The sequence below is a fragment of the Bison bison genome, unplaced genomic scaffold (genome assembly GCF_000754665.1).
Source record: "Bison bison bison isolate TAMUID 2011002044 unplaced genomic scaffold, Bison_UMD1.0 scf7180017864063, whole genome shotgun sequence".
NCBI lineage: Eukaryota > Metazoa > Chordata > Mammalia > Artiodactyla > Bovidae > Bison > Bison bison.
The window spans coordinates 6,635,940-6,662,157 of record NW_011494635.1 but is presented as its reverse complement, the minus strand read 5'-3'; the positions used below and the strand labels follow the sequence as shown (position 1 = coordinate 6,662,157).

General features: G+C 50.3%; 1 protein-coding gene across 1 annotated transcript; it reads right to left on the bottom strand.

Moving 5' to 3' along the window:
* Positions 1–717: 717 nt before the first annotated feature.
* PITRM1 (pitrilysin metallopeptidase 1) lies at positions 718–24,935 on the bottom strand. The gene is made up of 27 exons (XM_010836618.1): positions 24,925–24,935; positions 24,644–24,746; positions 20,981–21,087; positions 20,656–20,807; positions 20,099–20,213; positions 19,924–20,020; positions 19,158–19,318; positions 17,164–17,290; positions 16,837–16,925; positions 16,221–16,349; positions 15,538–15,651; positions 15,282–15,378; positions 14,357–14,491; positions 12,951–13,089; positions 7,218–7,334; positions 6,127–6,259; positions 5,296–5,416; positions 5,120–5,196; positions 4,740–4,905; positions 4,378–4,478; positions 3,724–3,844; positions 3,472–3,528; positions 2,915–3,027; positions 2,215–2,340; positions 1,368–1,513; positions 1,073–1,175; positions 718–993 (listed from the first exon to the last, which is right to left on the bottom strand). Exons 1-27 carry the CDS (start codon positions 24,933–24,935, stop codon positions 894–896), a joined length of 3,057 nt encoding a protein of 1,018 aa, XP_010834920.1. The 3' UTR covers positions 718–893.
* Between the last annotated feature and the right edge of the window lie 1,283 nt (positions 24,936–26,218).

Here is a 26,218-nt window from a genome sequence, read left to right as displayed (position 1 = left end):
AACCGTTTGCTACACCCCCAGCCACTGTGCTGTTTTTATTTTACATGAGAGTTGAAGACCTCGGGGTGTGCGGGTGGCTGTCAGGGTTCTGTTGGCAGAAACAGACAGGTGTTTTCTAGGGAATCAGGGCTGGCCACAGGCAAGGGCAAAGTCACTGGAGGAAAAAGGCAGTGCTCTGACCTGCAACACGTGGGTGATGCCCAGCGCACAGATGGCCCTGGACGAGGGAAGGTGGTGCTGCCAAGGGGGAACGAGGGCATGCACCCCAGAGTCTGTAGAGAAGGGGCCCCAGCCCCCGCCGTGTGTACCCAGAGGAGGGGGATGGGGGAGAGTCAGTGTTCTTCGGAGCAGAGCCTGACTGGACACGGTTGTCCCACAGCCAGTGAGTGGAGGCCAGCGTTGGGACACCTCATGCGTTTCCCCATAAAGTCCCTAAAAGCTACTTCAGCAAATAGTCATTTAAAATAATGTCTAAAGCACAGGTAGGTCAGGGTCACCTTTTTGTTTTAAAAGGCATGCACTAGGACAGTACGGTAAGACAGCACTTAAAGCTTTAGAAAGTCTCAAGACTATATGCTCTGTGCACCTCTGGCATTTAGTGAGCGATGATTTCAGTTAATTTCTTTGTCATCACTATTTCCTTCTTCAAGACAGCAGAGTGTTCATCTGACTTGCCAGGCAAGACCTCATGCAAAATTCTAAGAATGATATCAAATATCGTGTATATACGATCATATGTATTTGATATACAGATAACATATACAGATGATCAAGAGCTTTGTTAAAAAAAAATAACTTAAAAGGTGAGGAAAGCAAGGCACTCGGCGTCAGGAGGCAGGGTCACCGCTGTCTTATGACCACGATGGGTCCTTGGTGATGCTCGCATCGTCTAGTCACCGCTGTCTTATGACCCATGACGGGTCGTTGGCGATGCTCGCATTGTCTGGTCCGAGCAGAGCCACGCCGTGTGTGCTTCTCCTGGCGCCCAAGTACCTGGAGGCAGGGGGGCAGCGGTCACTCAGGTGCCATGGGGTCACAGGGACTGGACGCTAAGCACCCGGCTTCCACTCACCTGTTGCTCACGTCAACCAGGTCTTCGTGGCAGACGGCGAAAAGCTGCTCACGGTGTACCTGCTTCATCTCATCCGAGAGGCCGTACAGGAAGTGGTCCAGGCCTGAGAGTGAGCGCAGGGGATGGGATGGGGTGGTTGTCGGGACACGCAGCCACCCCCGGCCTTCAAGCCCCGCTTCCACCACAGGTCTCAGCACTGCCCCTCATGCCCACTCCTCCTGACTTGGCTGAGATGTTGTCTCGGGAGGACGAGCTCGGGCACCGTGGCTTTAGGTGTGTCTGCTACACCACACACCTTTATCTGAAGGTGCCACCGGAGCATCCACAGCAGAGAAGACTGAGAGCTTTGCCTCGTCGATGTCCTGCTGGGTGAACCTCCCAGCCCTGGCCCAGTCGATGGCCTTCATGAAGGACTGCAGTGTTTCCGTGGAACGTGGATCCCTGGAGACCAAAGGGTCAGACACTGACGTTTATCAATAAGGAACAACCAAGTATGACACAGTTTGTCCACACTTTGGGGTCATCAGCGGCTGTTTTCACACGGTACAGACACCCCAGTGCTCTGGACACTGACGAGTGGCCGCACAAGCCACCAACACTGCCCCTGGTGAGCCAGCTTGTCCACCCCACTAACTACACCTCTGCCACCAGGACAGGCACTGGCCAGAGGAAACAGAAGACACACGTGAGATGCCCCAGATGCAACAATGGCCCCTGCTGAGGCCGATCTCCTGCATCTTCCCTGAGCACAGAATCCTCCAAGGTCCTCACTCACACAGGCACGTGTCCCCAGGGCATCTGTGAAAAACGCTTGGTTTCTGTCCTTCTGGAGACCCACGGCCCCCGCACGACTACAACCACGTCCAGCCCGTGAGGAGCAGAGGGAAGCCCCTCCTTCCCTGGGGTGTCAGTCCTGCCCTTGGGCAGTGGGGCCGCAGGACAGAGATGTGAGCAGGCAGGACAGTCTGTGGCCCCGCGGACCCAGCCCGGCCCCGAGAGTTTCCAGGTCGTCTCCCACGTACCCTGGTCACCAACCCCAGAGCTGTTTCAGGCCCAGGGTTCCCAGGATTGTCTGTCCCCACGGTTGGTGTGGTGAGAACAGGGGAACGTCTTTCTGAAGTGTGCAGTGCGTTCAGACCCACCTGTACGAGTATAGTGTGAACATCCCGCCGTAGCTGAGCCGGGCGCCTCCGCCATAAGCACCACCTTTTTCTCGAATTTCCGTGTGTAAGAATTTAGCAGTCATCAACCGTGCCAGGATCTTGAGGCTGAAAAGATAAAAAGATGCACATTAACAACAGCACGGCTGGCAGAGCAGGACTGAACATAACACAGCGTGATCCACGAGGGCAAGAAAAATGCGAGCAAGGTGAGGCCTGGGTGACGGGAGCGATAGGGGCGGGCCTACTCCCTCCTGCCCTGCCGCAGCACTCGGGCGTCTTAGGGGAGTGGCCTCCGCTGTGAGCACGTCCCTCCCTTAGAAAACATGCTCCAACAGGGAAAGTCTACTAGGCCCCTGCGTCCCCATGACGTCCACCATGAGCAATGACAGCGTGCTGCCCCGCCCTGGGTCTTCTCTATGGCAGGGGGGGCATGTGGAGGGTGAGCCTGAGCTGGGAGAGGTGGCGGCCTGCACAGGGCTCTGCTCCCTGGCAGGGATGGGGGTGTGGAGAGGGGGAGACCCATCCACACGTCTTTTTTCAGGAACTTTTACTTGTGTGACATACGGGAAGTTAAGTCCTCACACCCAGGGAAGGTGGTCCCTGTCTGTTTCTAAACCCACATCTTGCTACTCAGCAGAGCCATACGCAGTCCTGCTCCTGAGGGCCCAGCCCCATGCACCTGGCGTGGTCCGGGGCTGTATACGGGGCAGTCCTGATGCACTCGGCAACGTAGTTCACGGGGAACGGAAGCAGGAAGTGCGTCTTCATCTGGCAGGGCTCAAAGGTGGGGTCCTGGGGCAGAGGCCAGGTGGTGTCAGCGCCACGTGGCCAGGACCCTCGAGGACCCAGAGCCCTGACCGTGATGCCCTGGTCGGCAGCAGCAACCCCGTCCACACACAACAGCATTGGCAAGCTCGCCCCACACGACCTCCGCAGGGTGGAGGTGACACATCCCAGCCCGCCCAGAGACCTTGGCTCACCTCACCCCACTCCCTCCCAGGGCCCTGAACATGTGGCCTCGTCTGGTCACTTTCCTGGGATAAGCGCCTTTGCCTTTCCTAGGATCATCGGGGGTGGGGTGGGGGTGGGAGGTGAAGTGATCCCGGTACAGCAGTGATGTTTGAACAGAGGTGGACTGAACACGAGGCATCCACAGACACCACCTGGTGGCCTCAGACACAGGCTGGCCGTGGAAGGGGCGGCGAAGTGGGCAGGGTGCAAGAGGAAGGGACTCACCGTCACCAGCCTCCTTATGACTGGGCAGCTCCCGCTGGATGCCTTGGGTGCAGGTTTCTGGAAGTGAAATGTTTCACAGAGAAATGAGTAAACCCTGAAACGCACGTGATGGGTCAGGTACATTCCGGAAACAGCCTGGATGCTGAGGGTTCAGGCAGTATAGGCTCTGTGGCCTGAGTATTCTTCCATCGTGAAGCTTGGGGAGCAGAAGTCCCCTCGTCCTTGGGCCCCAGGGCGGGCCCCCAGCCTCACCTCCACCACGTGTGGGCACATGGGCCTCTGCTCCTTCTCAGTCCGGCTGAGGCTCCTCAGGAAGGCCTCCACCGCGCCCTCCACCTGCGACATCTGTTGGGCAGTCGCATTCACAGAACATCTGTTTAAAACAGTGTGTGCACGGAACCATTACTGTGAAAAGATTACTGAAGTGTAAAAACATGTACATGTAAATGTACAAACAAAAGCTGAGTGAACCAAAAGCCAAACATCACAGCTGTCTTCTTTCGCCGCATGCTTTCTGGGTACAAAAAAGCCTGACCCTCCTCTCGGCCGGCTCAGAGCTCTGTGTCCCTGAGGACGAGGAGGTGCAACCCGCCCACAGTGCCTTCGGGGCCATGGTCTCAGAACACACACTGTCCAGAGGAAGATAAACCTTCATTCGAGTAGCACTGTTAAGTAGTCAGAGGGTGGTGGTAGTTCTCCACCCTCTCAGAAAATGTTTCTTTGTGGTTCCTCCAACCTCCACTGAATCAGACACTATCATAAAAAAGCATCTGACAAACACTGAGAAGACCTGGGCTCTTCTCTGCATGCCGTGGCTGCTCCCAAGCGCTCCCTCTGAAAAGCCTCTCCACACCACTCTCAGCAACATGAAGGTTAAGTGCAGCTGGGAGGCCAACGTGGCCCTACCTCAGGCTGTCACAGCTCAGCAGGTGTTTCCAGATGCGCAGGAGCTTCCCCAGGACGGGTTGCAGGTCAGTCATCTCCGCAATTCTCTTCATCAGCAGCACCTGAGTCAGAGAGCCCACAGGGAGAGCCTGGACCAGACGTCCTGACACAGGGACACGGGTGTGTGGGTATGTATGGTTCTGTGCACGCATGGGATTCGCACTTGCCCAGCTGTGGGCAAGGGAGCTGAGGGAAGGGAGCTGTGGACTTGAGAAAATAAGGTGAGAGAGAACATTCCCCCCACCCTCCCCCTGAAACCTGGCCAGTTCATGTTGGCCAATCTGTTAAGAGCCCTGGAGAGCCAGCCAGCCTGAGCACCTCACCTGGTCCATCCCCCCGAAGGTCTCCTGCAGGTCCCCCGCAGGTGCCAGCGTCCTGCCCGCTCTGATGGACGCATAGAGGTGGCCTGAGTCGGGGACCCCATTGGATAGCTCCTGGGCGGCCATCCTCACCAGCACACGGAAGTGCTCCTCCTCCTCAAAGCGGGGGCTGCAGTGGAGAAAGCCGTGATGAGCCCCCCGGGACACAGCCATGCCCCCTTCCCCAGTGGGAAACCTGCAGAGGGCAAGTTCTCAGGGGAGGGAAATGCCGAGACTCAACCAAGGGACCACAGGACCAGGCCTGCAACCAATCACAACAGGGCAAGGTGCTCACAGGACTGGGTCTCCGGTGTGTCTGGGGTCATGTCTTGGCAAATACTTACTTATTCAGTACCTCACTCCACAGATGCATCATGTCTGCTAGGTTTCTATCGAGGCAGAAAGAGGAGAACAGCACACCCTAAACCAGGAGGGAAGAAAGAATTCTGACCTTCTGAAAAAGAAAAAAAGACACGGGGAAAACCAACCCCCACCAGCCTGCACCCGAGGAAATGGTCACCTGCTCGTAGGTGTTGAGGTGTGAGTCGTCGGGGAGCACCTGGGGGGCGGCAGCCAGGCTACCTGTCTTCAGCTCCACCTGCTGGGCCAGCTCCCGGTAGTCGAGGCTGCCACAGCCCAGCCTGTACAAACAGAGCACGGAGTCACAGGGCGGAGGGTCCTCTGGGGAGGGAGTCCCCTGACTGGGCCCCCCGCCCACCAGAAGCTGGGCTCCCCCACCCCAAGCTTTGTAGCCCATCAGGTACAGGCAGTCTCGGGGTGGGGGACCTGAAAAACAAGCTTTTCTGCATTCTCAAGAAGTCACTTCAACATGGATGACACCTTGGGAGGGAACACCCTCATCGCTGCCCCGAGTGCAATATTAACTAACTGTCCCAAATAAAAGAATAACTAACTGAAGCCAAGGAGACGACCGGGCTCTCCTGGAACCCTCTGCCGTGGAAGGCAGGCAGCGGGAGCCATACTAATGAAGGGTGGGGGGCAGTGGTCAGGTTCTGTGGGTGACCTCAGGCCTACATGTCATGTTTAAAGCTCAAAGCCTCTGAGAGGAATTATCCTCTTCATCATCTTAAAAAGAACCTAGTCAAGATAGCTGTGTATTACGTTCACAGTTTATGTGTTTTAATGTACTATGTTAGTACAACGTCCAGGAGGAAAATTCTCAACAAATACACCACCCACCTTTCTGTAACAGCACTGTGAGATTTGGAAAGTAAAACCGCTCACTGACAAGTGACACTGACGCACTGAAACAGGACACAGTGAACGCCCCCGAGCAACCAGGGAAGACGCGCGGGCTCTAGAGGCGCGTGTCCGCCCCACACAGCCTTACTTGGTGAGGACGCTGCAGAAGAGCGGCACGTAGGGCCGCAGCTCCTCGGGCAGGGCGTTGAGGCTGGAGAAGGCTCTGAAGTAGACCACGCCGTTGGTGGGCTGCGCGCAGTACTGGACTGGCGTGTCCCTGGCTGCGGGAACAAGGGTACTTCTTCACATTCTTACCAGCAAAGTTTTACCCATGTAACCACCATGTAATATCTGTAAAACACTAAAGCTTTTCAAGGATAGAATTTTAAATTTTATATTAGCAAAAAAACGCTATTCATTCGCCATACATCATCAGACAACCTTCCTTGCTGTACTTTTGTTACGGCAAAACCCGCAAGTCTTGAGTTGCTCTGTGAGGAACAAGAGCAGAGCAGGGACACTCTTGGGGTGTCTGACCACCCGCGGTCCAGCACCGCCGCCCGCACTCCAATCCTGGGCGTGGGGGGACGCTGGCGGCCCCTCCCACAACACACCCCACATGCCACTCACCCCCAGCCCCTCGGGCACTACCCTGTGTTCTCATTTTCACATCCTGAGCGCAGTGCCTGACCTGCAGCGGAGCTGAGCACCACTGACGATGAATCACAGCACTGACTCAATGACCTTCACTGATAAACCAGACCTGAGGGGGCGCTGACCCGGCTTCCCAGAAGCCTGGGCCAGAGGAGGAGTTTTGCCGACACACACACACGAGTAACAACAGACACATCATGAGTCAGGGGTGCTCACGCACAGCCAGAACCCTGACTAGACATGGGCACCGTGAAGGCCAGCGCTGGGGTCAGACCTGCTTGGGCAGGAGGGGCTGTCACGTCACGGCCACGGGGAGCAGCATCAGCACCACGGGCGAGGGTCCTGTGTCCAGGGGAAGTGAGCAACAGGGAGCAGCAGCGACCCCTCTGCATCCCACAAGGCAACACCCAGCGCTGTGGGCCTCCGGACCCCATGCCCTTGAGAGCCATGTGTACACACACAGTGGAACCCAGAAGCAGGGCGCTGAGCACTGCCGGACCCAGGACTAGAAACGGGGGCTCAAACGTCCTCTGAGGACATCCACCGGTCACTTTCCTCCCAGGGACACTGGTACCCGCCACTGACCTGCCTGCACCACCTCCAGCTCCGTGACCGGGATGCGGGGCTCGATGTCCGACACCCTGAGCGCTGGCAGACACGATGCGTCTGGAGGTCGACTCTGCTGAGCCTGCAGTTCCAAACCTATGGGGGGCAGGGGTGGCAGTGAGCATCCAGGCCGGCCCTTAGAAGGCCCTGCTCAGCCCCTCTCCTGTCCCTTAGTTTCTGTAGTCTCCCCTGGGCACAGGGAGCCCCGCAACACTGGGGTCGGAGGTTGCCAGAACCAGAGAAGGCAGCACAGTAAGCACCCAGCAGCAGTCGTCTCCCCAGCTCATCCTCAGTGATTTCAGAGGATAGGTTTGCTGGGGGAGGGGAGTCTGCAAGCAGTTCCCACCCTCGCTTTATACCACAGACTGAGCTTGTGGGCTGAAGTGCACTAACTCTGTACTCATTTACTTATACTTCATTTTCACTCATCTTGGCAATATGCTGTGTGATCACATAAAGTTCACAAATAAAGAAATGGGTGAACACACTTTCAGGGGCTGATCCTACATTGATGTGATGGAGGGGTGACGGGGGATGGATGGACACCCTCTCCTCGAGTTCCTGCTCAGACCAGGCAGCCCGTGGGGACGAGGTGTCACAGGGTGAAGTCCTGTCAGCCTGAGTCACCTCACCCCCACCCTGAGTCTCCAGCACCGGGTTCCCCACCTGGCCCCACACAGGCCCAGGGAGCCAGCTCCACATACTTCTTGGAGCCCCGACACCTTCAAGACCCCCACCCGGCTGTTTCCCCCCAGTCAAGTGGAGCACCCCAACCGCTGCGCCTCAGACCTGTCCTCACGTCCTGAGAAAGCCCCCTGGTGCCCTCTGTCCTGGCGAGCACGGAGCAGAGGCCGCAGGCACCTGCTCCACCATGGGCCCCGGCGGCCCAGCCACGCCCCTGCGCACGGCACACACGACACAGGCCCTGAACCGGAAGACTGATTTTCCCAACAAACTAACTCCCATTCCCACTTCTCACTGGTGTTCATCTGCAGACTGGACCCCGATTCACAGATTCTTTGCACTGAGTCCACACTCAAGTGACTTGTAACGTGTGACCTGAGTCCACACTTACTGACCCTGACGCAATGGTAAACGCACTAGGCTGTGTCCTATGTCTCCAGACCACTCTGCTGTGATCTTGTAACCAGGGCCGCCATCCCTCCACAGGCAGGCGTGGGCTGGAACATACGAGTTTTATTAACACAAGACACCTCCACGGCCAGGCCAGGCACCTAATAACTCAGGGAACACACGACTCTGTGCTTGGTTGTGGAATTACCTTCTGTGCCACAAACAGCTTGGAAAATGGATGGACCACATCAAACAACATGAAGAGGCTGCCTACACAGCAGGAAAGTGTTTGCAAATCTAACGTTACTCGTAAGATATCCAAAACAGCCAAAGAACTCAGTAGCAAAAACCATCCAATTAAAAAATGGGCTGAGGACTGAACAGGCATTTTTCCAAAGACAAAGATGGCCAACAGGTATAGGAAAAGGTGCCCAAAACCACTCACCAGGGAAACACCTATTAAACCACACGAGCCGTCACCTCACAGCTGTCAGAAGGGCAGACAAGGGATGCAGCAACTGCTGGCGAGTGGGGAGGAAAGGTACCCTTGTGCACGGTGCATGGAAACGGGACCTGGTGCAGCCACCATGGGAAGCAGTGTGGTGGCTCCTCAAAGTAGTGAAACCAGAACCACCATACGGCCCAGCAACCCTGCTCCTGGTTATCCATCTGAAGAAAATAAAACACTAACTGCAAAGGAGACACAGCCGCAACGTCCATGGCAGCACCACACTATTTACAATAGTCAGGATGTGCAAATGACAACCTAAGCGCCCACCGATGATGAATGGGTAAAAGTGCCCACACACACACAACCACGCCGCTCCACACACCCCAGAATACCACACTCAGTCATGAGACAGGAGGAAAAATTGCCATTTTCAACAATGTGGATGAAGCTTGAGGGTTACACTCAGTGAAATAAGTCAGAGAAATACCTATGATCTCACTGATATGGGGAATCTAAACAATAAAAACACAAAAAAGCAAGCTCATATAAACAGAACAGACTGTGGCTGTTGGGTGGGTGGTGGGAGAAATGGATGAAAGGGGTCAGAGCTACAAGCCTGCAGCTCTAAGTTCTAGGCACATCATGCATGGCATGGCTACTGAAGCTAATTATACTGAACTTAGATTTGAAAATTGCTAAGGGAATTTAAAAGTTCTCATCACAAGACAAAAAATTCTAGGCATGATGATAGAGGTTACCGTGTGTCTGTTACTGTGCCCACAATAAAAGACAAAAACGGCAAAGAACTAGTAGAAGCAGAAGAGATCAAGAAGAGATGGCAACAAAACACAGAAGACCTATACAAAAAAAGATCTTCATGACCCGGATGACCATAATGGTGTGATTACTCACCCAGAGCCAGACATCCTGGACTGCGAAGTCAAGTGGGCCTTAGGAAGCATCACTACGAACAAAGCTACTGGAGGTGATGGAATTCCAGCTGAGCCATTTCAAATCCTAAAAGATGATGCTTATGAAAGTGCTGCACTCAGTATGCCAGCAAATTTGGAAAACCCAGCAGTGGCCACAGGACTAGAAAAGGTCAATCTTCAACCCAGTTACCAAGAAGGGTAGTAATGAAGAATGTTCCAACTACTGGACAATTGCACTCATTTCCCACGCTAGTAAAGTTATGCTCAAAATCCTTTAAGCTAGGCTTCAGCACTACATGAACCGAGAACTTTCAGATGCTCAAGCTAGTTTAGAAAAGGCAGAGCAACAAGAGATCAAATTGCTAGCATTTGCTGGATCAGAGAAACCAAGGGAATTCCAGAAAAACATCTACTTCTGTTTCATTGAGGGGTAGCTTTGACTCCTTTTATCCATTTCTCCCACCATCCACCCATCCACAGCCTTTGATTCTGTGTATCATAACAAACTGGAAAACACTTAAAGAGATATGAATACTAGACCACCTCACCTGTCTCCTAAGAAACCTGTATGCAGGTCAAGAAGCAACAGTTAGAACCTTATATGGAACAAATTACTGATTCAAAATTGAGAAACAAGCATAAAGCTGTATATTGTCACCCTGTTTATTTAACTTCTATGCAGGATACTGCATTTTAAATGCCAGACTGGATGAGGCACAAGCTGGAATGAAGATTGCTTGGAGAAATATCAACAATCTCAGATATGCAGATGATACCACTTTAATGGCAGAAAGGGAAGAGGAGCTAAAGAGCCTCTTGATTGAGGGTGCAAGAGCAGAGTGGAAAAGCTGCCTTAAAACTCAATATTAAAAAAAAAGCTAAGATCATGGCATCTGGTCCCATCACTTCACGGCAAATAGAAGGGGGAAAGGTGGAAACAGTGACAGAGTTCCTCTTCTTGGGCTCCAAAATCACTGTGGATGGTGACTGCAGCCAAGAAATTAGAATAGGATTGCTTCTTGGAAAGAAAACTATGATGAACCTAGACAGTGTATTAAAAAGCAAAAACATCACTATGCCAACAAAGGTCCATATAGTCAAAGCTACGGTCTTTCCAGTAGTCACATATGGATGTGAGAGTTGAACCATAAAGAAGGCTGAGCACTGAAGAATTGATGCTTTTGAACTGTGGTGTTGGAGAACTCTTGAGAGTCCCTTGAACTGCAAGGAGATCCAACCAGTCAATCCTAAAGGAAATCAGTCCTGAATATTCATTGGAAAGACTGATGCTGAAGCTGAAGCTCCAATAGTTTGGTCTCCTGATGTAGAGAGCCAACTCACTGGAAAACACCCTGATGCTGGGAAACACTGAAGGCAGAAGAGGGCGGCAGAAGATGAGATGGTTGGATGGCATCACCAATTCAACGAACATGAACTTGGGCAACTCCGGGAGATGGTGAGGGACAGGGAAGCCTGGTGTGCTGCAGTTTATGGGCTTGCAAAGAGCTGGCGACGACTGAGCAACTGAACAATGACAATAGAGATTAACTGGACAAACTGTGGTAATCATCTCACAATATATAAATACATCAAATCATGTTATACATCTGGAACTAATATGATGTTATGTCAGCTACTCCTCAATTAAAAAAAAAAAAAAATTAAGAGGCTTTCCTGGTGGCTCAGCAGTAAAGAATCCACCTGCCAATGCAGAAGACACAGGTTTGATCCCTGATGAGGGAAGATCCCACATGCCACAGAGCAACTGAGCCTGTGCTCCAACACCTGAGGGCCACAATGACTAAGTCCACGTGCCCCAGAGCCCACGCTCTGCGACAGAAGACGCCACCACAGTGAGAAGTCTGAGCACAACTAGAGAGCAGCTCCTGCTTGCTGCAACTGGAGAAAAGCCCTTGCAGCAACAAAGACCCAGCACGGTCAGAAATAAATAAAATTATTTTAAAAAATAATAAACTTATGGTTACCAAAGGGCAAAGGGAGGTGGGGAGGGATAAATTAGGAGATTGGAATCAACATATACACACTACTAAAGTGCATAACCAACAAGGACCTACTGTAATAGCACAGAGAACTATATTCAATAGTCTGTGATAAACTACAATGGAAAAGAATCTGAAAAAGGAACGGAACCACTCTGCTGTACACCAGAAACTAATACAACATTGTAAATCAACTACACTTCATTTACACTTTAATTAAGAACAAATTTATGGAAGAGCTTAAAGTAACTCTCTGCATATGTAAAGAATTCAGAGATTAAACAGGTTACACATTGACATTAACTCTGTCTTTACAAAGTCAAATCACCTCAAACTCAGTATGATCAAGTCACGCTAGAGTCAGCTCCACCTGCTGACATGCCTGATAAATCCTTCGTGTAATCCCAGCCAACTTTTCAGGGGTGGGGGGCGGGTGGATGTGTATGTGTTCCTGTGTACTGTGTACATATGTAAACGTCATATGCTACAACCTGCAACTGCTGTATAGAACCCAGTGGCTCTGACAAATGCACAGCGTGAGCAGCACCACCATCGACAGCGGGTGCCACCACCCCAGAAGGCAGCCCCACCCGCTCTGGCCTCACGGCCTGTGAGACTCACAGATCCTGCGTGTCCAGTGTTCTGGCCCTTGTTATAGCTGAGCAGAATCCCACCGTGTGGACACCTCAGTTACCTCTCTGTGTGGACACATGTGGGGCATGTCAAGTCCCGTGTGGACAGACACTTTCACTTCTCTTGGGTGAACGCTCAGGAGTAGGACCGCTGGGCTTTATAGGCAGTGCGGTTTTCCACGTAAGAAACCACAGACCTGTTTCTGTGTTCACAGTGCCTGCACCACAGGCACCCGTGGGGGCTCTGTGAAGAATGCGAGGCTTGCATCCCCCCCGAGACCTGCCACCCCTGAGCCCACAGCGCACTCCGTCCCCAAGACCCGTCTGCAGTCAGCTACAGACTGCCACGCAGCATGCACCCAGTGGCCTATACAGCCTCGGTAAGGAGAAGGCGTCTGTGAAGTGCGTAAATGCATAAACCCTGTGAAGCCACCTCTCTCCCAGAATTCCTGCCTCTCCTGCTGAATCACAGGGTGTAGTTTCTGAGGAGAAGGTCAGTCTTGCTGGGGTTAACACAGAACCCTGCAGGCAGCCGGCAGAGACCTACTGGCTGAAACCAGCCGCCTCCTTACGCTGGAAGCTCGGTGGGACTGGGTGATAGGGAGGCAGCTGCCAGACCTGACCTTTCTCATAGATCTGCTGCTTCTCTTCCGGGGAAAGAGAAGTGACCTTTTGCTGCAGTTTTTCTGTTTCCATCTGTGCTTGCTTCTCGGAATACTTGTCGTCTGGTTTCATGGATAAAGTCAGCTTGTGCCGATTATTCTGCAACAACCAGAGCAAGAGAAAAGTCAATTAAAAACACGGTCTTATGGAATCCAGCATTGAGCCGGCCTCCAGCAGGGTGCACTTAGCCCCACAGTTCCGTTTTCCCATTTCTCACGGTGATGACAACAGAACTTGCCCCACGAGGCTGTGCATGCAGAGCCTGGGAGCCACAAACAATCCTTGAGGCCACCTGCTCTGCAGGGACCATGTCGTCCATACGCTGTTACCATCTGGAGCACAGTCACTGTAGTTCCTATGTTTTAACCACAAACGCGTCGACATTCAACAGTACCTTTACACCTTGGCTGTACAAAGAAACCACCTGCACCTTTTAATACCATAATAAACCTTTGGCTTTAGTCTAAGTTGAAGATAACAGAATAAAATAATTTTTTACTAAGTCTTCATCGTACTACTAACTTCTCAAACCAAAACTAAACTCTCCACTCAGTATTTTATAAACCATGAGGACAATATAGATGCTGATCTAACATAACTTAGGTGACACTGGGCCCCTTGACTTAATGCAGCCACTAGACACACACCCACAGAAAGCTCGTGTGACACCACAGAGCGGGAGGATCACAGCACATCAAGCACCGTGTACAGAATGGCTTGTGATTAGAGATGCAGGATGAACGGCCACAGCAGGTGCCCCACCCCCAGCGCGGGTGCCCAGGACCACGACCCCACTCACCACGGGACAGTCCTCCCCACCCCCACCCACCCAGGGCAACGGGGGAGATGACATTCCCCTCCATCAGTGACGGTCCACCAGGGAACACACACAAAGCACAAAAGCCCACAAGTCTGTGGAGACAAATGAGTACCAAAGAGTCCTTGGTAAAAACAACCAGAACATTCACACACTTGGGCAACTCATCTCATGTTCTCTACAATCTATTAGCAAAACAGAACAAAAATATAGGGCGACCCCCTGGGGTCCAGGTTGAATCCCTGGTCTGGGAGCCAAGATCCCGCAAGCCAAGAAGCGCCCTCCTCACCAAAGCAATACATGCAGATGCTCCGTTAAACAGCTCCCCCCATACACACACTCATACACAAAAACCCACCTGCATGAATATCTGGAAAACAGAATCTTTAAAGCTAATATGACCATTTACATTTTTAATCAACAATTAAAAAATTAAATCTCATATTGTCAAAACTCGACTTACACAATGCAGAGAATATTCCTAATGTTTCCTTCATTATTATAAAACTCAACTTCAAAATTACAGACATATATTCTCAACTTTCTTACCTTAAAATACTGTTTTACTTTTTCTTGCAAAAACCTTGGATTTTCCTCCAGGCACTTTCGGAACTGAGCCACCTGACTTCCGAGCTTCAGGAGCTCTACGGGGTCCCCGTCATGGTTCCAGCAGGAAGCAATGTACTATTGAGGGGGCAGGTAGGAGAGTCACAACAAGCCACCGTAACCTGCAAACCCTGTGTCTGCCTAGCAAACGTCCAAGCCTGCCTTTGTATCAGGACTCAGCTTCTAGACTTAAAAATACCACAGACAACTGCTCATGAAGAAAATTAAATCATTTTTTTTTTTGGCTAGAAGAACTAAACTCGTGATTTTTTCCCCCTAACAAAGTAAAAAGCACAGATTTAAAAATTACTTTTTGGAAAATATAATTATGAAGTCATGCTAAATCCCTATCCATTTAAAGAACTCTCTAAATCTATTAAAAAATAAGATATCAGAAAGCTAATGAAGTAAGCAAATAAAAACAGGAACGATGTATTACAAAATTAAATTAACAGTAATTTTATATCAGATCCAAACACCATGACTTCCCCAGTTCAAATGAAAGGTGCTGTGAATGACAATCTGTATTTTCAAGAACCACTAACTGGGCTTCCCTGGTGATGCAGCAGATAAGAATCTGCCTGCCAGTGCAAGAGACACAGGTTTGACCCCCGATCCGGGAGGATCCCACATGCCGTGAAGCAACTAAGCCTGAATTTGACAATTACTGAGCCACACGCTGCAGCTACTGAAGCCCAAGCACCTAGAGCCCATGCTCTGCAATAAGAGAAGCTACCACAATGAGAAGCCTGCACATCACAACTAGAGAAAAGCCCACACGGCAATGAAGACCCAGCACAGCCAAAAATAAATTTTAAAAAACCACGAACTAACAAAAAAAGAGACTGAGGAGTTTAAAAACACGCACAGATGTCAGGGTGAGTCCAAAGCTGACGGACTGGTGCTTCATCTGTATTTCAATTTTATGAAGTAATGCTTCAATGCGATCCTCTTCAAATCCTTTCCTACAGAAACATCAAGAACTCAGACGCTGAAAAATCCGTATGTCTGAACAACAAGGCCACAAAGGTGATATTCAAACAGCTGCCATGAAGGAGTGCGTGTGATGTGAGCCTGTGTTCGGGAATGAGGACCCAGCCCAGCCCTGCGGACGCCACACGTACTCGATGACGTCATCTAGCGTCCGGTCCACGATGTCCCGGACCATCTGGACGTTCTTCTCTGCGATGCCCTGCAGGCCCACGCTGAAGTAGGCCTCCCGAGTGCAGCCATTGTACCTGGTATGAAAGCAGGTGACACGTCAGAATCTGCACGCCCCTCCATCGCTGGTTGAGAACACTCTTCACTGAGATCAGAGCGCCTACAGGACTCAGCCAGGAGAAGCCAGGAGGGCAGATCCTCAGGTACCTGCTGCTCAGATATGATGGCTCACACTCACATCCTTTTAGTTTTTCTAAAATCCACCACAATGAAAATTCCAGAGCAAAACAAATCTAGAGAGTTTTACCAAATGCTATGATTTCAAAGGACTTCTAATGGTCTCACTTTTCAAGCAAGCAGCAACATGCCACTCTTGGAAGAGTTACCTTGTTGGGTTTTTTTTGTCAATTGACCACTACAGAGGACATCCACAGCTTGTGCTGGAAGCACAGCTGGGGCAGGAAGAGGGCCCTCCCCTAACCACAGGGTATGGAGCCGCCTACACCACTGACCCCTCCTCCATACCCCAAGAGCGGCTAGTAACCCCTGCCCTGCAGTGACCAGCCCAGAATGTGTCCAGACAGTATCAGGTGTCAGAAGTGCCCCTCACCGCGGAGTAACGATCTGATCTGACAGTGACACGCACCCAACGTCAGGAGAGAAGTCGGTGCCAAGTCCAGATTCAATGAGGGCTTTGTAGAAGGGGGCGTTGGGGCCACTGATCAGGAGTGAAGACAGAAGGCTCAGCGTGAAGGCTTCAAACGTGTCAGTTATTCTTCATTTATAAAGGGGGGGGAAGAGAGGGAAATGGTTGGCCCATGGAAATGTTTTCAAAACTATCAAAACCAAAATAAACACTTTTATTTTCCAAAGCAGCTGAAATTCTACTAGAAATTCCTCCATTTCAACATCTATTTTAATAGTTACATGGGCAAAAGAGCATTCCTTGACTTGCCAAACTCTTGCACTGTGGGACCTTGGGGGTCTCACGCCACGAGCAGACAGTGACAGTGTGGCAGGACCCTCCCTGCCCACACACCTCGTGCCAGGCCGCTGGGGTCAGTCTTGAGAGCAAAGGTTCTCAAGGTCAGAGTTCACAGGGCTCTTTTCACATGCAGAGGCACTGTGACCCCAATACCAAACCGTTCCGATGCTGTTAAAGACACCCCACATCTAATACCACTGGAGGCCCAAATCCCCCCACGCACGTGCTCCCAGGGGCGCTCCCCACAGGGTGGGCCGCGTGAGTCTCACACACTCACTCTGGCAGGAGAAAGCTGACACTGATGGTCGTCTGCCCCGAGGGGCCCTCAGCCAGCGAGTCCGGGGCACACGTGATCTGGAACTCCCTCTGCAAGGGCACAGGCGTGCATCAGCAGGTGCAGATGAGCAAGGGCACTGACGTGAAGGACATTCCCCATGCTTCTTGTCAGGGCAACTGTGCTTTTGCACAGACCGCCGCTCTTCCGGCTGGAGAACCCTCACACCCATGGCACGCCCACAGCACTGGAAACACTAGGAACACGCACCCCACCTGCATGTCACATGCTCACAGGCCTGCTGACCTGTGGCTTGGACCCAGCTCTTACCGGCTCATCCCAGGGCTTCTGGGCTGGCACCGACGTCCGTGGCTCAATTCTCTGAAATTTACTCAGGGCCTCTTCGTGAATTTGCTTCAGATGCTGCTCCAGTGGAAAGTTACCATAAGTGAAGAACCTGAAGTTTGAGAGAGCACCTTAGTCTACATCAGGCTTTGTCTGAACCAGAGGGTGTCCAGGATCTAAGGGTCAGAACACGCCAGTCCCCAGGCTGATGTCAACTTCACAAAGAACACCTGTTTCACTTAATTTAACCACAACACTGAATAGAGAGGCTTCTGCTCTTTTCTCAAGATGTGGTTCAAACAAAGCAGAGATTGTACAAAAAGGATTAATTAAATAAAATCTGGCAAAAACTGCTCTTCATTTTGAATTTACTATAAATGTGTTATAAAAACCAAATAAACTACACATTAAAATATTTAAAACCTAAGCTACAGCACCACAATAATCCATCTAAGACTAACAACAAAATTTAAAACGTCACAAACATCAAATCTGGGTCACAAATCTCAGCTCGCCCATGTTTTTAGGACAACACATTACTTACGGGGGTAAAGAGCATAGTGCAGACCTCATCTTTCTAGCAGAATGCAGTGTCTGAGCTATGATTAAGGGCCTGGGAGCTAGTATCCTACAGATCCCGTCAGCCTCCCACTCAGAGCTTAGACAGTGCAAAGCCGGCAGTGAGGAGCACCTGGCTGTGCCCACTGGTCCCCGCACGCCCGACTGGTTCAGCCCCAGGACCCCTGGAGGAATGACCACGGGTCTGGAGCAGGAGGAGGCCTGCCTTTGGGGCCAGGGCAGAAATCAGAAGTCACCAAAGATGTCAAGGATAACTATCAAGGAACTTCCTTAGGCCACCGTGGGGACAATGTGAGCACTAAAAAGTTTTAAAATTTCATCTGGTGATCACATGGTCTTAAATATATACACATATGAAAATATTTCCATGAGGTCATTATGGTCCATGAGGGGGCACCGTCCCACCAGAAAGGGTGCTTAAGGGACACAGCAAGGAAAGGCTGCCTGTGGGCCTCGACTTATCAAACATCTCAGGGACAACTGGAAATCAATCTCGGTCAAGGCATAGGTGGTTTTATTCAATCATTTATTCTGTTAAATGTGAAAACGGTGTTATCTCACATAAGAGAACATCCTTGTAAACATCTATGTGTATCCGTGTATGTCTATACATGTATACATGTCTGTGTGTATCTATACATGTCTAGTTGCCTGTTTCTACATGTATCTACTTGTCTATGTGTGTCTACCTGTGTCTATGTACACACCCAGAGGACGGAGCTACAGGCTGAGCACATGGGGTTCACTGATCTACTCCCTACACTCTCCTGGATGATTAGGAGTTTTCATAATTAAATTTTTAAAATTTTACAGCTAAAATAGTTTTGCAAATGACTTTACATGACTGCTTAAAGTATTTGTAAACTACTGTTGTTTAGTCACTAAGTCATGTCTCTTTGCAACCCCATGGACTGTAGCCTGCCAGGCTCCTCTATCCATGGATTTCCCAAGAAAGCACACTGGAGTGGCTTGCCATTTCCCTGTTCAGGGGATCTTCCTGACCCAGGGAACAAACCCACATCTCCCACCCTGCAGGTGGATTCTTTACCACTGAGCCACCAGAGAAGGCCTTGCAAACTGTCAGCGTTTTACTATTAATCATACTTGAAACAAGCAATTGATCAGAGGTTGAATGACACAGCTGCCTCTCTGGGGGCACCTCTCCAGGACTGCGTCAGCCCTGAGAGGAGGACCACAACCTCCTGTTATACCATCAGCCTGAGGCTGAGCTGCAGAGGCAGCAGGCAGGGGCCTCGCCTTGTGGGTCTGAGGGCACGTCCACGCACAGCAGGCTCCCGTCCACTGCCCGTGGTCGTGAAGCAAGCCTCCCAAGCCCAACTCAAGAGAAGCAGGACACTGGGGGAAAGCAACCCGGCACCAGGCTTCCCAGGCAGCGTCACCTGGCGTTGCTGGGGTGGTAGTGCATGGCGTGGAACCGTCTGAGCTGCTCCCACGTGAGGTCGGGGATGCACAGGGGGTCCCCTCCGGAGACCACCGAGTACGTGTGGTCAGGAAGCAGGCGATTCTGAAGGTGCTGTGAGAATATCCTCTCATTATCTGTCTTCAAGTAAAAATACACATGTATGTGAAAACCAGCACACACACTGTTCACACAATTCAACAAAGTAGCCGCATCCTGGGAGTCCCCCTGCTGACACCCCCAAGTACCCACCCAGATGCTCCTTTCAGCCATGAAATGCTAATTAAGACGTGTACATTGTTTTTTTAGACATGGTGCCACTGCACACTTGAACTCCAGAGTAGTGTCGGGAAACAAAAACTCCCTATGACCTGCTTTCCTGCAACATTCACTGCGTGTGGTCATCTTTACCATAACTTGAGAGACACTTATCTGTGAACCCCACCCTACACCAGGGCAGGAAAGAGCAGAAAACCAAGGTCTCAGGATTGTCAGGAACACGGTTTTCATCTGGCCGAGCCCCAAAGACCAGAGGTCACCGTGATCCCCACACCCCCGCTGAGAATTGCCATCTAGCTCATTGCCCAGTGGTGCCAGCTCACTGCACTGTCCACGCTAACGCAGATTCTCACAGTGAGGATATTAAGTGACATAACAAGATGGCAGCCATCTGCAAAGACTGTTTGTACTCCAACATTTTATACAGTAGGATAATTTAACACAGCATGAGCAAGGGAAACACTCACAAATGCTCCCTTCATTTCATTGAAGACGACACCTTTAAAGACCAAAGGCGTCTGGGGGTCATTCGGGTCCTCGTGTTCCAGTCGCCATCCTTCCTGCCTGAAGAGTGACAGATGATTACATGGTAACAGTGACTCTATCGCTGAACTAAAGATCAATGAACCAATTGCTACATACCAGAAGTCCAGTTCCCGCAAGCATGGAAAAAAGGCTGCGTCCAAATACACGGACAGGAGGTTCTGGAAGTCCTTGGGGTTTTGTGTGGAAAACGGGTACAGGGTGTAATCACTAGCTAGACACAAAGAAGAGCAGGGTTTTAAACACAGAGGTTCCCCCAGGTTCACGCCAACAATGTCTGTTTCAGCCTCACAACAGGTCCACGCTGTCAGGGACACAGAGACAGCAGCACCCGCTGGGGGGCGGGGGGTGGGATTGCCCACAGGGTGCCTGCCACCAGCCCATACTCACTGCTTCCTGCAGCCACAACCCAGACACCAGTCCTGCTAACCAACCTTTACAGCATTATTTCCCAAAGAAAACAGTGGTCACCTTTCCCAGAAAATTCAGGTGCATTTTCTCTAAAATTCCAGGTTTTATAATCAACCCCAGTGTGGTTTTCCTAAGGGATTATGCAATAAACGGCCTCCAGACAGAGATTGGGAACTCAACCCCAGCCTCCAGGCTGCCACCCCCTCATCGGAGACCAGGCAGCCCTGGCTGGGCCCACGTCTCACCCGTGAAGGCATTCATGAATGTGGACAGCGACCGGTTCAGCATCTTGAAGAAGGGGTCTCGGCAGGGGTACCTCTGAGAGCCACACAGGACCGTGTGCTCCAGGATGTGGGGGGCACCGCTGCTGTCGGTGGGGGTGGTGCGGAACTGCACGCTGGGAACATAGCCGCACAGTCAGAGCCCCTTGGGGTACGGGCCAGCCGCGTCCCCGCCACACCCACGGGAGCCGGGGGGGAGACTCCCCTCCCCCGATTCCTGCTGAACCACTGCAGGTGTGGCAGACGCCCCTGCAGGGAATCAGACTCTGAGCCCAGAACACAGACACACCTGAACAAGTTGTTTCCGTCCTCGCGGGCCAGGTGCAAGTACTGTGCTCCCGTGCCGTCGTGGCTGAGCTTCACAGCTGTCAGCGACAGCTCGGGGACAGGCGTCACCTGAACCAATGAGGAAATGGGGGCGCTCGACTCGGTTGGAAAGGCATGCAGCATAGGGACGCTGCGTCTATGGGACCCGGTGGACCTGGCAGGAACCTCCAAGTCGAGTCCACGGACCAAGAAGGCAAGACCTGGGGCTGATGACAGCACCACCGTTCCCCCTGAGCGCCCACTGTCTGCTAGCATCTCCTGAGTGTGCCACAGGTGACTCCAGGAGGGAGGCATCCCACCCCACTTACAGATGAAAACAGCCTGGGGCTGACGGTACAATTTGCCAAGATCACAGAGCCTAGAGTCAGACCCCTTGTGTAGCACCAGGCTGCCCTGGAAGAGAGTGGACTCGCCTGGAACGCTCCACAATGAAGAAGAGCCCCGCTCAATACAAATAGAGAAAGCCCACACAAAGCAGACTCAGGACAGTCAAATAAATGAAAAGAACTATTATTTAAAAACAGCAAACTCTTGCTCACCCCCTGGGGGAGGTCTTGTCTGTGAGCACTGAGTAACTTCCACTGTCCTTGGTACTGAAGCAACTGCGTCAAGGCCCCACCCATAACCTCAGCACCTTGTCACCATGACCACCACGGGGTGTGACAGGGACCTGTCTTTACTGATGCAACTTCCTAGCAGGGCAGAGGTGAAAGTTCTGCTGTCTTCAGCCTGCTCTGGGGGCCCTGCTACAAAAACTATGTGCTCCAAGTGGCCTACTGATGCCCACATAAGTTACAGCAATGGAACTGTTTACACCTGGGAGTTCACAACTGAACTTCTGTCAGATGTGATCAATGTATTAGGTTGGTGCAAAAATAATCGCGGTTTTGCAATGTTGAACTTTGCCACTTGTTATTAGAACACATTCTTAAATGCGATTATGTCATACATCATTTTAATGTGCATTTCTTGCTTCATGTTTTTTGCTAATGACTTATTACTTACTGCATACTTTATATTTAGACTATGCAAATGATGTTAGACAAAAAGCAGATCTGAGTGATTTTCTTATTCAAGTTCAAAACAGGCATAAAGCAGCTGAGACAACTCACAACATCAACAACACATTTGGCCCAGGAACCGGTAGTGAATGTACACAGTGCAGTGGAGGCTGAAGAAGTTTTGCAAAGGAGATGAGAGCCTTGAAGATGAGGAGCACAGTGGCCGGTCACTGGAAGTTGACAATGACCAACTGAGAGCAATCACCAAAGTTGATCCTTTTACAACTACACAAGAAGTTGCCAAAGAACTCAACGTTGACCTTTCTATAGTCATTATGCATTTGAAGCAAATTGGAAAGGTGAAAAGCCTTGATAAGTGGGTGCCTCATGAGCTGACTGCAAATAAAAAAAATCCTTGTTTTGAAGTGTCATCTTCTCTTGGTCCACACAACAACGACAAATCATTTCTCAATCAGATTGAGACACGTGATGAAAAGTGGATTTTATACGACAACCAGCTCAGTGGTTGGATGGAGAAGAAACTCCAAAGCACTTTCCAAAGCCAACCCTGCACTAAAAATAGGTCATGGTCATTGTGTGGTGGTCTGCTGTGCGTCTGACCCACTATAGCTTTCTGAATCCCAGAGAAATCATCACATCTGAGAAGCAAGCTCAGCAAATCAATGAGATGCACTGAAAACTGCAAGCCTGCAGCAGGCAGTGGTCAACAGAGAGCCCAAGTCGTCTCCGTGACAATGCCCGACCGCAAGCTGCACAATCAATGCTTCAAAAGTTGAACGCACTGGGCTACAAAGTTCTGCCTCATCTGTCATACTCACCTGACCTCTCGCCAACCGATAACCACTTCTTCAAGCATCGAGACAAATCTTTTGCAAGGAAAATGCTTCCACAACCAACAGGATGCAGAAAATGCTTCCCAAGAGTTCACTGAATCCTGAAGCACGGATTTTTATGTGACAGGAATAAACAAACTTATGTCTTGTTGGCAAAAAAGTGTTTATTGTAATTGTTCCTATTTTAATACATAAAGATGTATTTGAGCCTAGTTATAATGATTTAAATTTCATGGTCCCAAACCGCAATTATGTTTGCACCAACCTAATATTTAAAACCAGTCTGCCTCTGGACTTCCCTAGTGGTCCTGTGGTTTAGAACCCGCCTGCCAAGAAAGGGGACATGGGTTCAATCCCTGGTCCGGGAAGATTCCACAGGGCAACTAAGGGCACGTGATACAACTACTGAAGCCTGTGCGCTAAAGCCTGGAAGCCACAACCACTGAATCCGAGTGCTGCAACTACTGAAGCCCTTGTGCCCTGAGCCCATCCTCCGCAACAAGAGAAGCCACCAAAATAAGAAGCCTGCACATTTCAACTAGAGTAGCCCATGCTCGCCACAACTAGAGAAAGCCCAAGCATGTGTGCTAAGTCGCTTCAGTTGCGTCTGACTTTCTGCAACTCCATGAACTGCAGCCTGCCAGGCTCCCTGTCCATGGGATTCTCCAGGCAAGAATACTGGAGTGGGTTGCCGTGCCCTCCTCCAGGGGATCTTACTGACCCAGGGATTGAACTGGTGTCTCTTAACTCTAACCTGCATTGGCAGACAGGTTCTTTATCACTAGCGCCACCTGAGAAAGCCCATACACAGCAACAAAAATCCAGTGCAGCCAAAAATAAGTTAATTAAAAGTAAAAATAAAACCAGTTTACCTCACAAACAGCTCTCACAGTAATTGTTTCTCAAAAAGGACCATGGTTTATTATAAACTAAGTTTCCACAAAACTTGAAACATACAGGAAAAGAATCATGCCTCTGAAAAAGGTATTATTAACCAGAACTATACAGAAATCCCAAGTCTCTTGAGACTTCTTTAGGGGCCCCACAACCATGAACCCTTTTAAGTGGTTCGGAGACCCTGCGCTGAATACCCCCTGCCCCTGTTCCTGGAGACAGATGGTGGCTCTCCTTTACTTCTCCACAAATCCATCCCCACCCTGCCTGTGCCCAGCAGACCCTCCTGTGTCTTCCTGTTGCAAACCCGAGTCCTTCTGACTGTGAGCTGCCTGCCTCTGTTTTTATTAGTGTAAAGTACAGTGTGAAACCAACATCCAGTGGACTATGTCATGTACATCGCTGTCAATTATAGCATTAAAGAAAAAAAAAAGTTTAAGCCAAACAAAACAAGATATTTTAACATAAACTAAGTACCTATAAGCCCACACAATCTCTTTTCTATAATCCTGAAACCCAAATGGCTCAAAACCAGGAAGATTTTGCCCAACTTTGGAGCAAACTTGGTTGATGGTAGGAACTTCACCTGAGTAGATGTGGGGCCTTCAGTCTTCAACACAGGTCATCAGCAATGCAGAAACAAAACCGTGTTTATTTGCTCCCTAAGCTCTGCAAAGAAGTGAGGCCTCAGGCACTCAGGGAAGGGGTCAGGGGGTCTGCTTTCATCTGAGAGTCAGGAAACCCTTTCACTTGCAAAGTCTGCTCCTTTGAGCACCTGCTGTGAAACTGAAGGAAGCGGGGCTGGGGACACAGATGATCAAGCCCACCCCCCACATCTCTGCTCTGAGCTGACACCAGAGGCGCCCCCAGGCCCACCTGGTTGACGGTGAAGCCGTGGATCCTCTCTCCAATGCGGTACTGCAGTGCTCGCTCACAGGCCTTGGTGCTCCCCCATCTCCAGGCTCCGACGTGGGCACTGCTACATTTAAGAAAAGGAGTCAGATGATCTGCTGGAAGACTGGCTAACATAATTCAGCAACATGACAAAAACACTGCCATGTGACAAAGAGTTCTAAGAAAAATGAAAACCTGCATCTTCTAAACGCATTTCAGAAAATCGGTTTCCATTAAAGTCCTTTAATTGTATTTCAACTCACCTAAGCCTCATAATATCAAACACTTAATGTTGAAAACCTTTTATTTCTACATGTCCATAAATAACTGTAATACAATCATGTCACCAATTTCCCTTGATTCTGGGGAAAAAATACAATTCTCATGTCAAGATCACGGTATTCCAATGAGCTCAGACTACAATAAAGTTTCATCCCACACCTGCCAAATTAGTGAGAATTAACAATCTAGTGTTGTAAGGGTCTCACATGGCCACTGGGTGTGCACACTGAAGGGAGACTTCAGAACAGCCCTGTCCTTATTAGATAAGCAGTTCATTCCCCTCAACGTATGTGCCCGTGACCTGCACTCACTCCCTGGCGCACAAACACACAACAACGTGCACACCATTCCCAAGGGCCCCAAACCCAGCAGCCCAAATGTCCAGTAACAGAGAACAGATAAACTCAACTATTCAGTTGACAAACTTAGCCCTAAGAATGAATGGACAACTACATGTATCAAAGATGTGGGCACATGAAGCAAAGAAAAAAAGGTGCCATCTAACCAGGTAATACCGTAGTGTAAGACTATACAAGGATGGTAAAAATACAGAGGAAAGCAAAATTATTTTTGTAAACTAGAAGAGCAATTTCATTTGAGAGAGAGGGAGAGTTATCATGGGTAAAGGGTAAGCTTAACCTGGGTAACAGGGACACAATTTGTAGTATTTTATACATTAATGTTAAATCTCACAAAAATATTCTTTATAGAAAGTACGGGCTGAAAACACTTGACTCATTCAACATCATGCAATAGTATTCTATAAACAACCAACATTTCCGTTCTGGATTAGCCAATTCTAGAATTATGGGATAGAAGATTTTAACCCAAATACCCAATAAAGACAGCCCAACGACAGACACCCCCGTTTCCTCACCTGAGCTAACAGCAGCTAAACTCCACCATAAACTAATTCTCTGAATCAGCATGAAGCTAAACAATTTATGTTTCTTTAGAAAGTAAAAAGTTACATTTTACAAAGTCAAAAGGAATGATGCTGATTCAGTCTGAAACTAAATGCTTTCTTTTCCCATAAATCCACTCATTAAACACGAAGTTGGAGGCTCAGACAGGGAAGAATTCATCTGCCAATGCAGAAGACCCGGGTTCGATCCCTGGGTCAAGAAGATCCCCTGGAGGAGGGCATGGCAACCCACCCCAGTGTTCTCGCCTGGAGAATCCCGTGGACAGAGGAGCCCGGCGGGCTGCGGTTCAGGGGTCGCGAAGAGTCGGACACGCCCGAGCGATCAGCCCTCCACCCCGGAGGCCCCACTC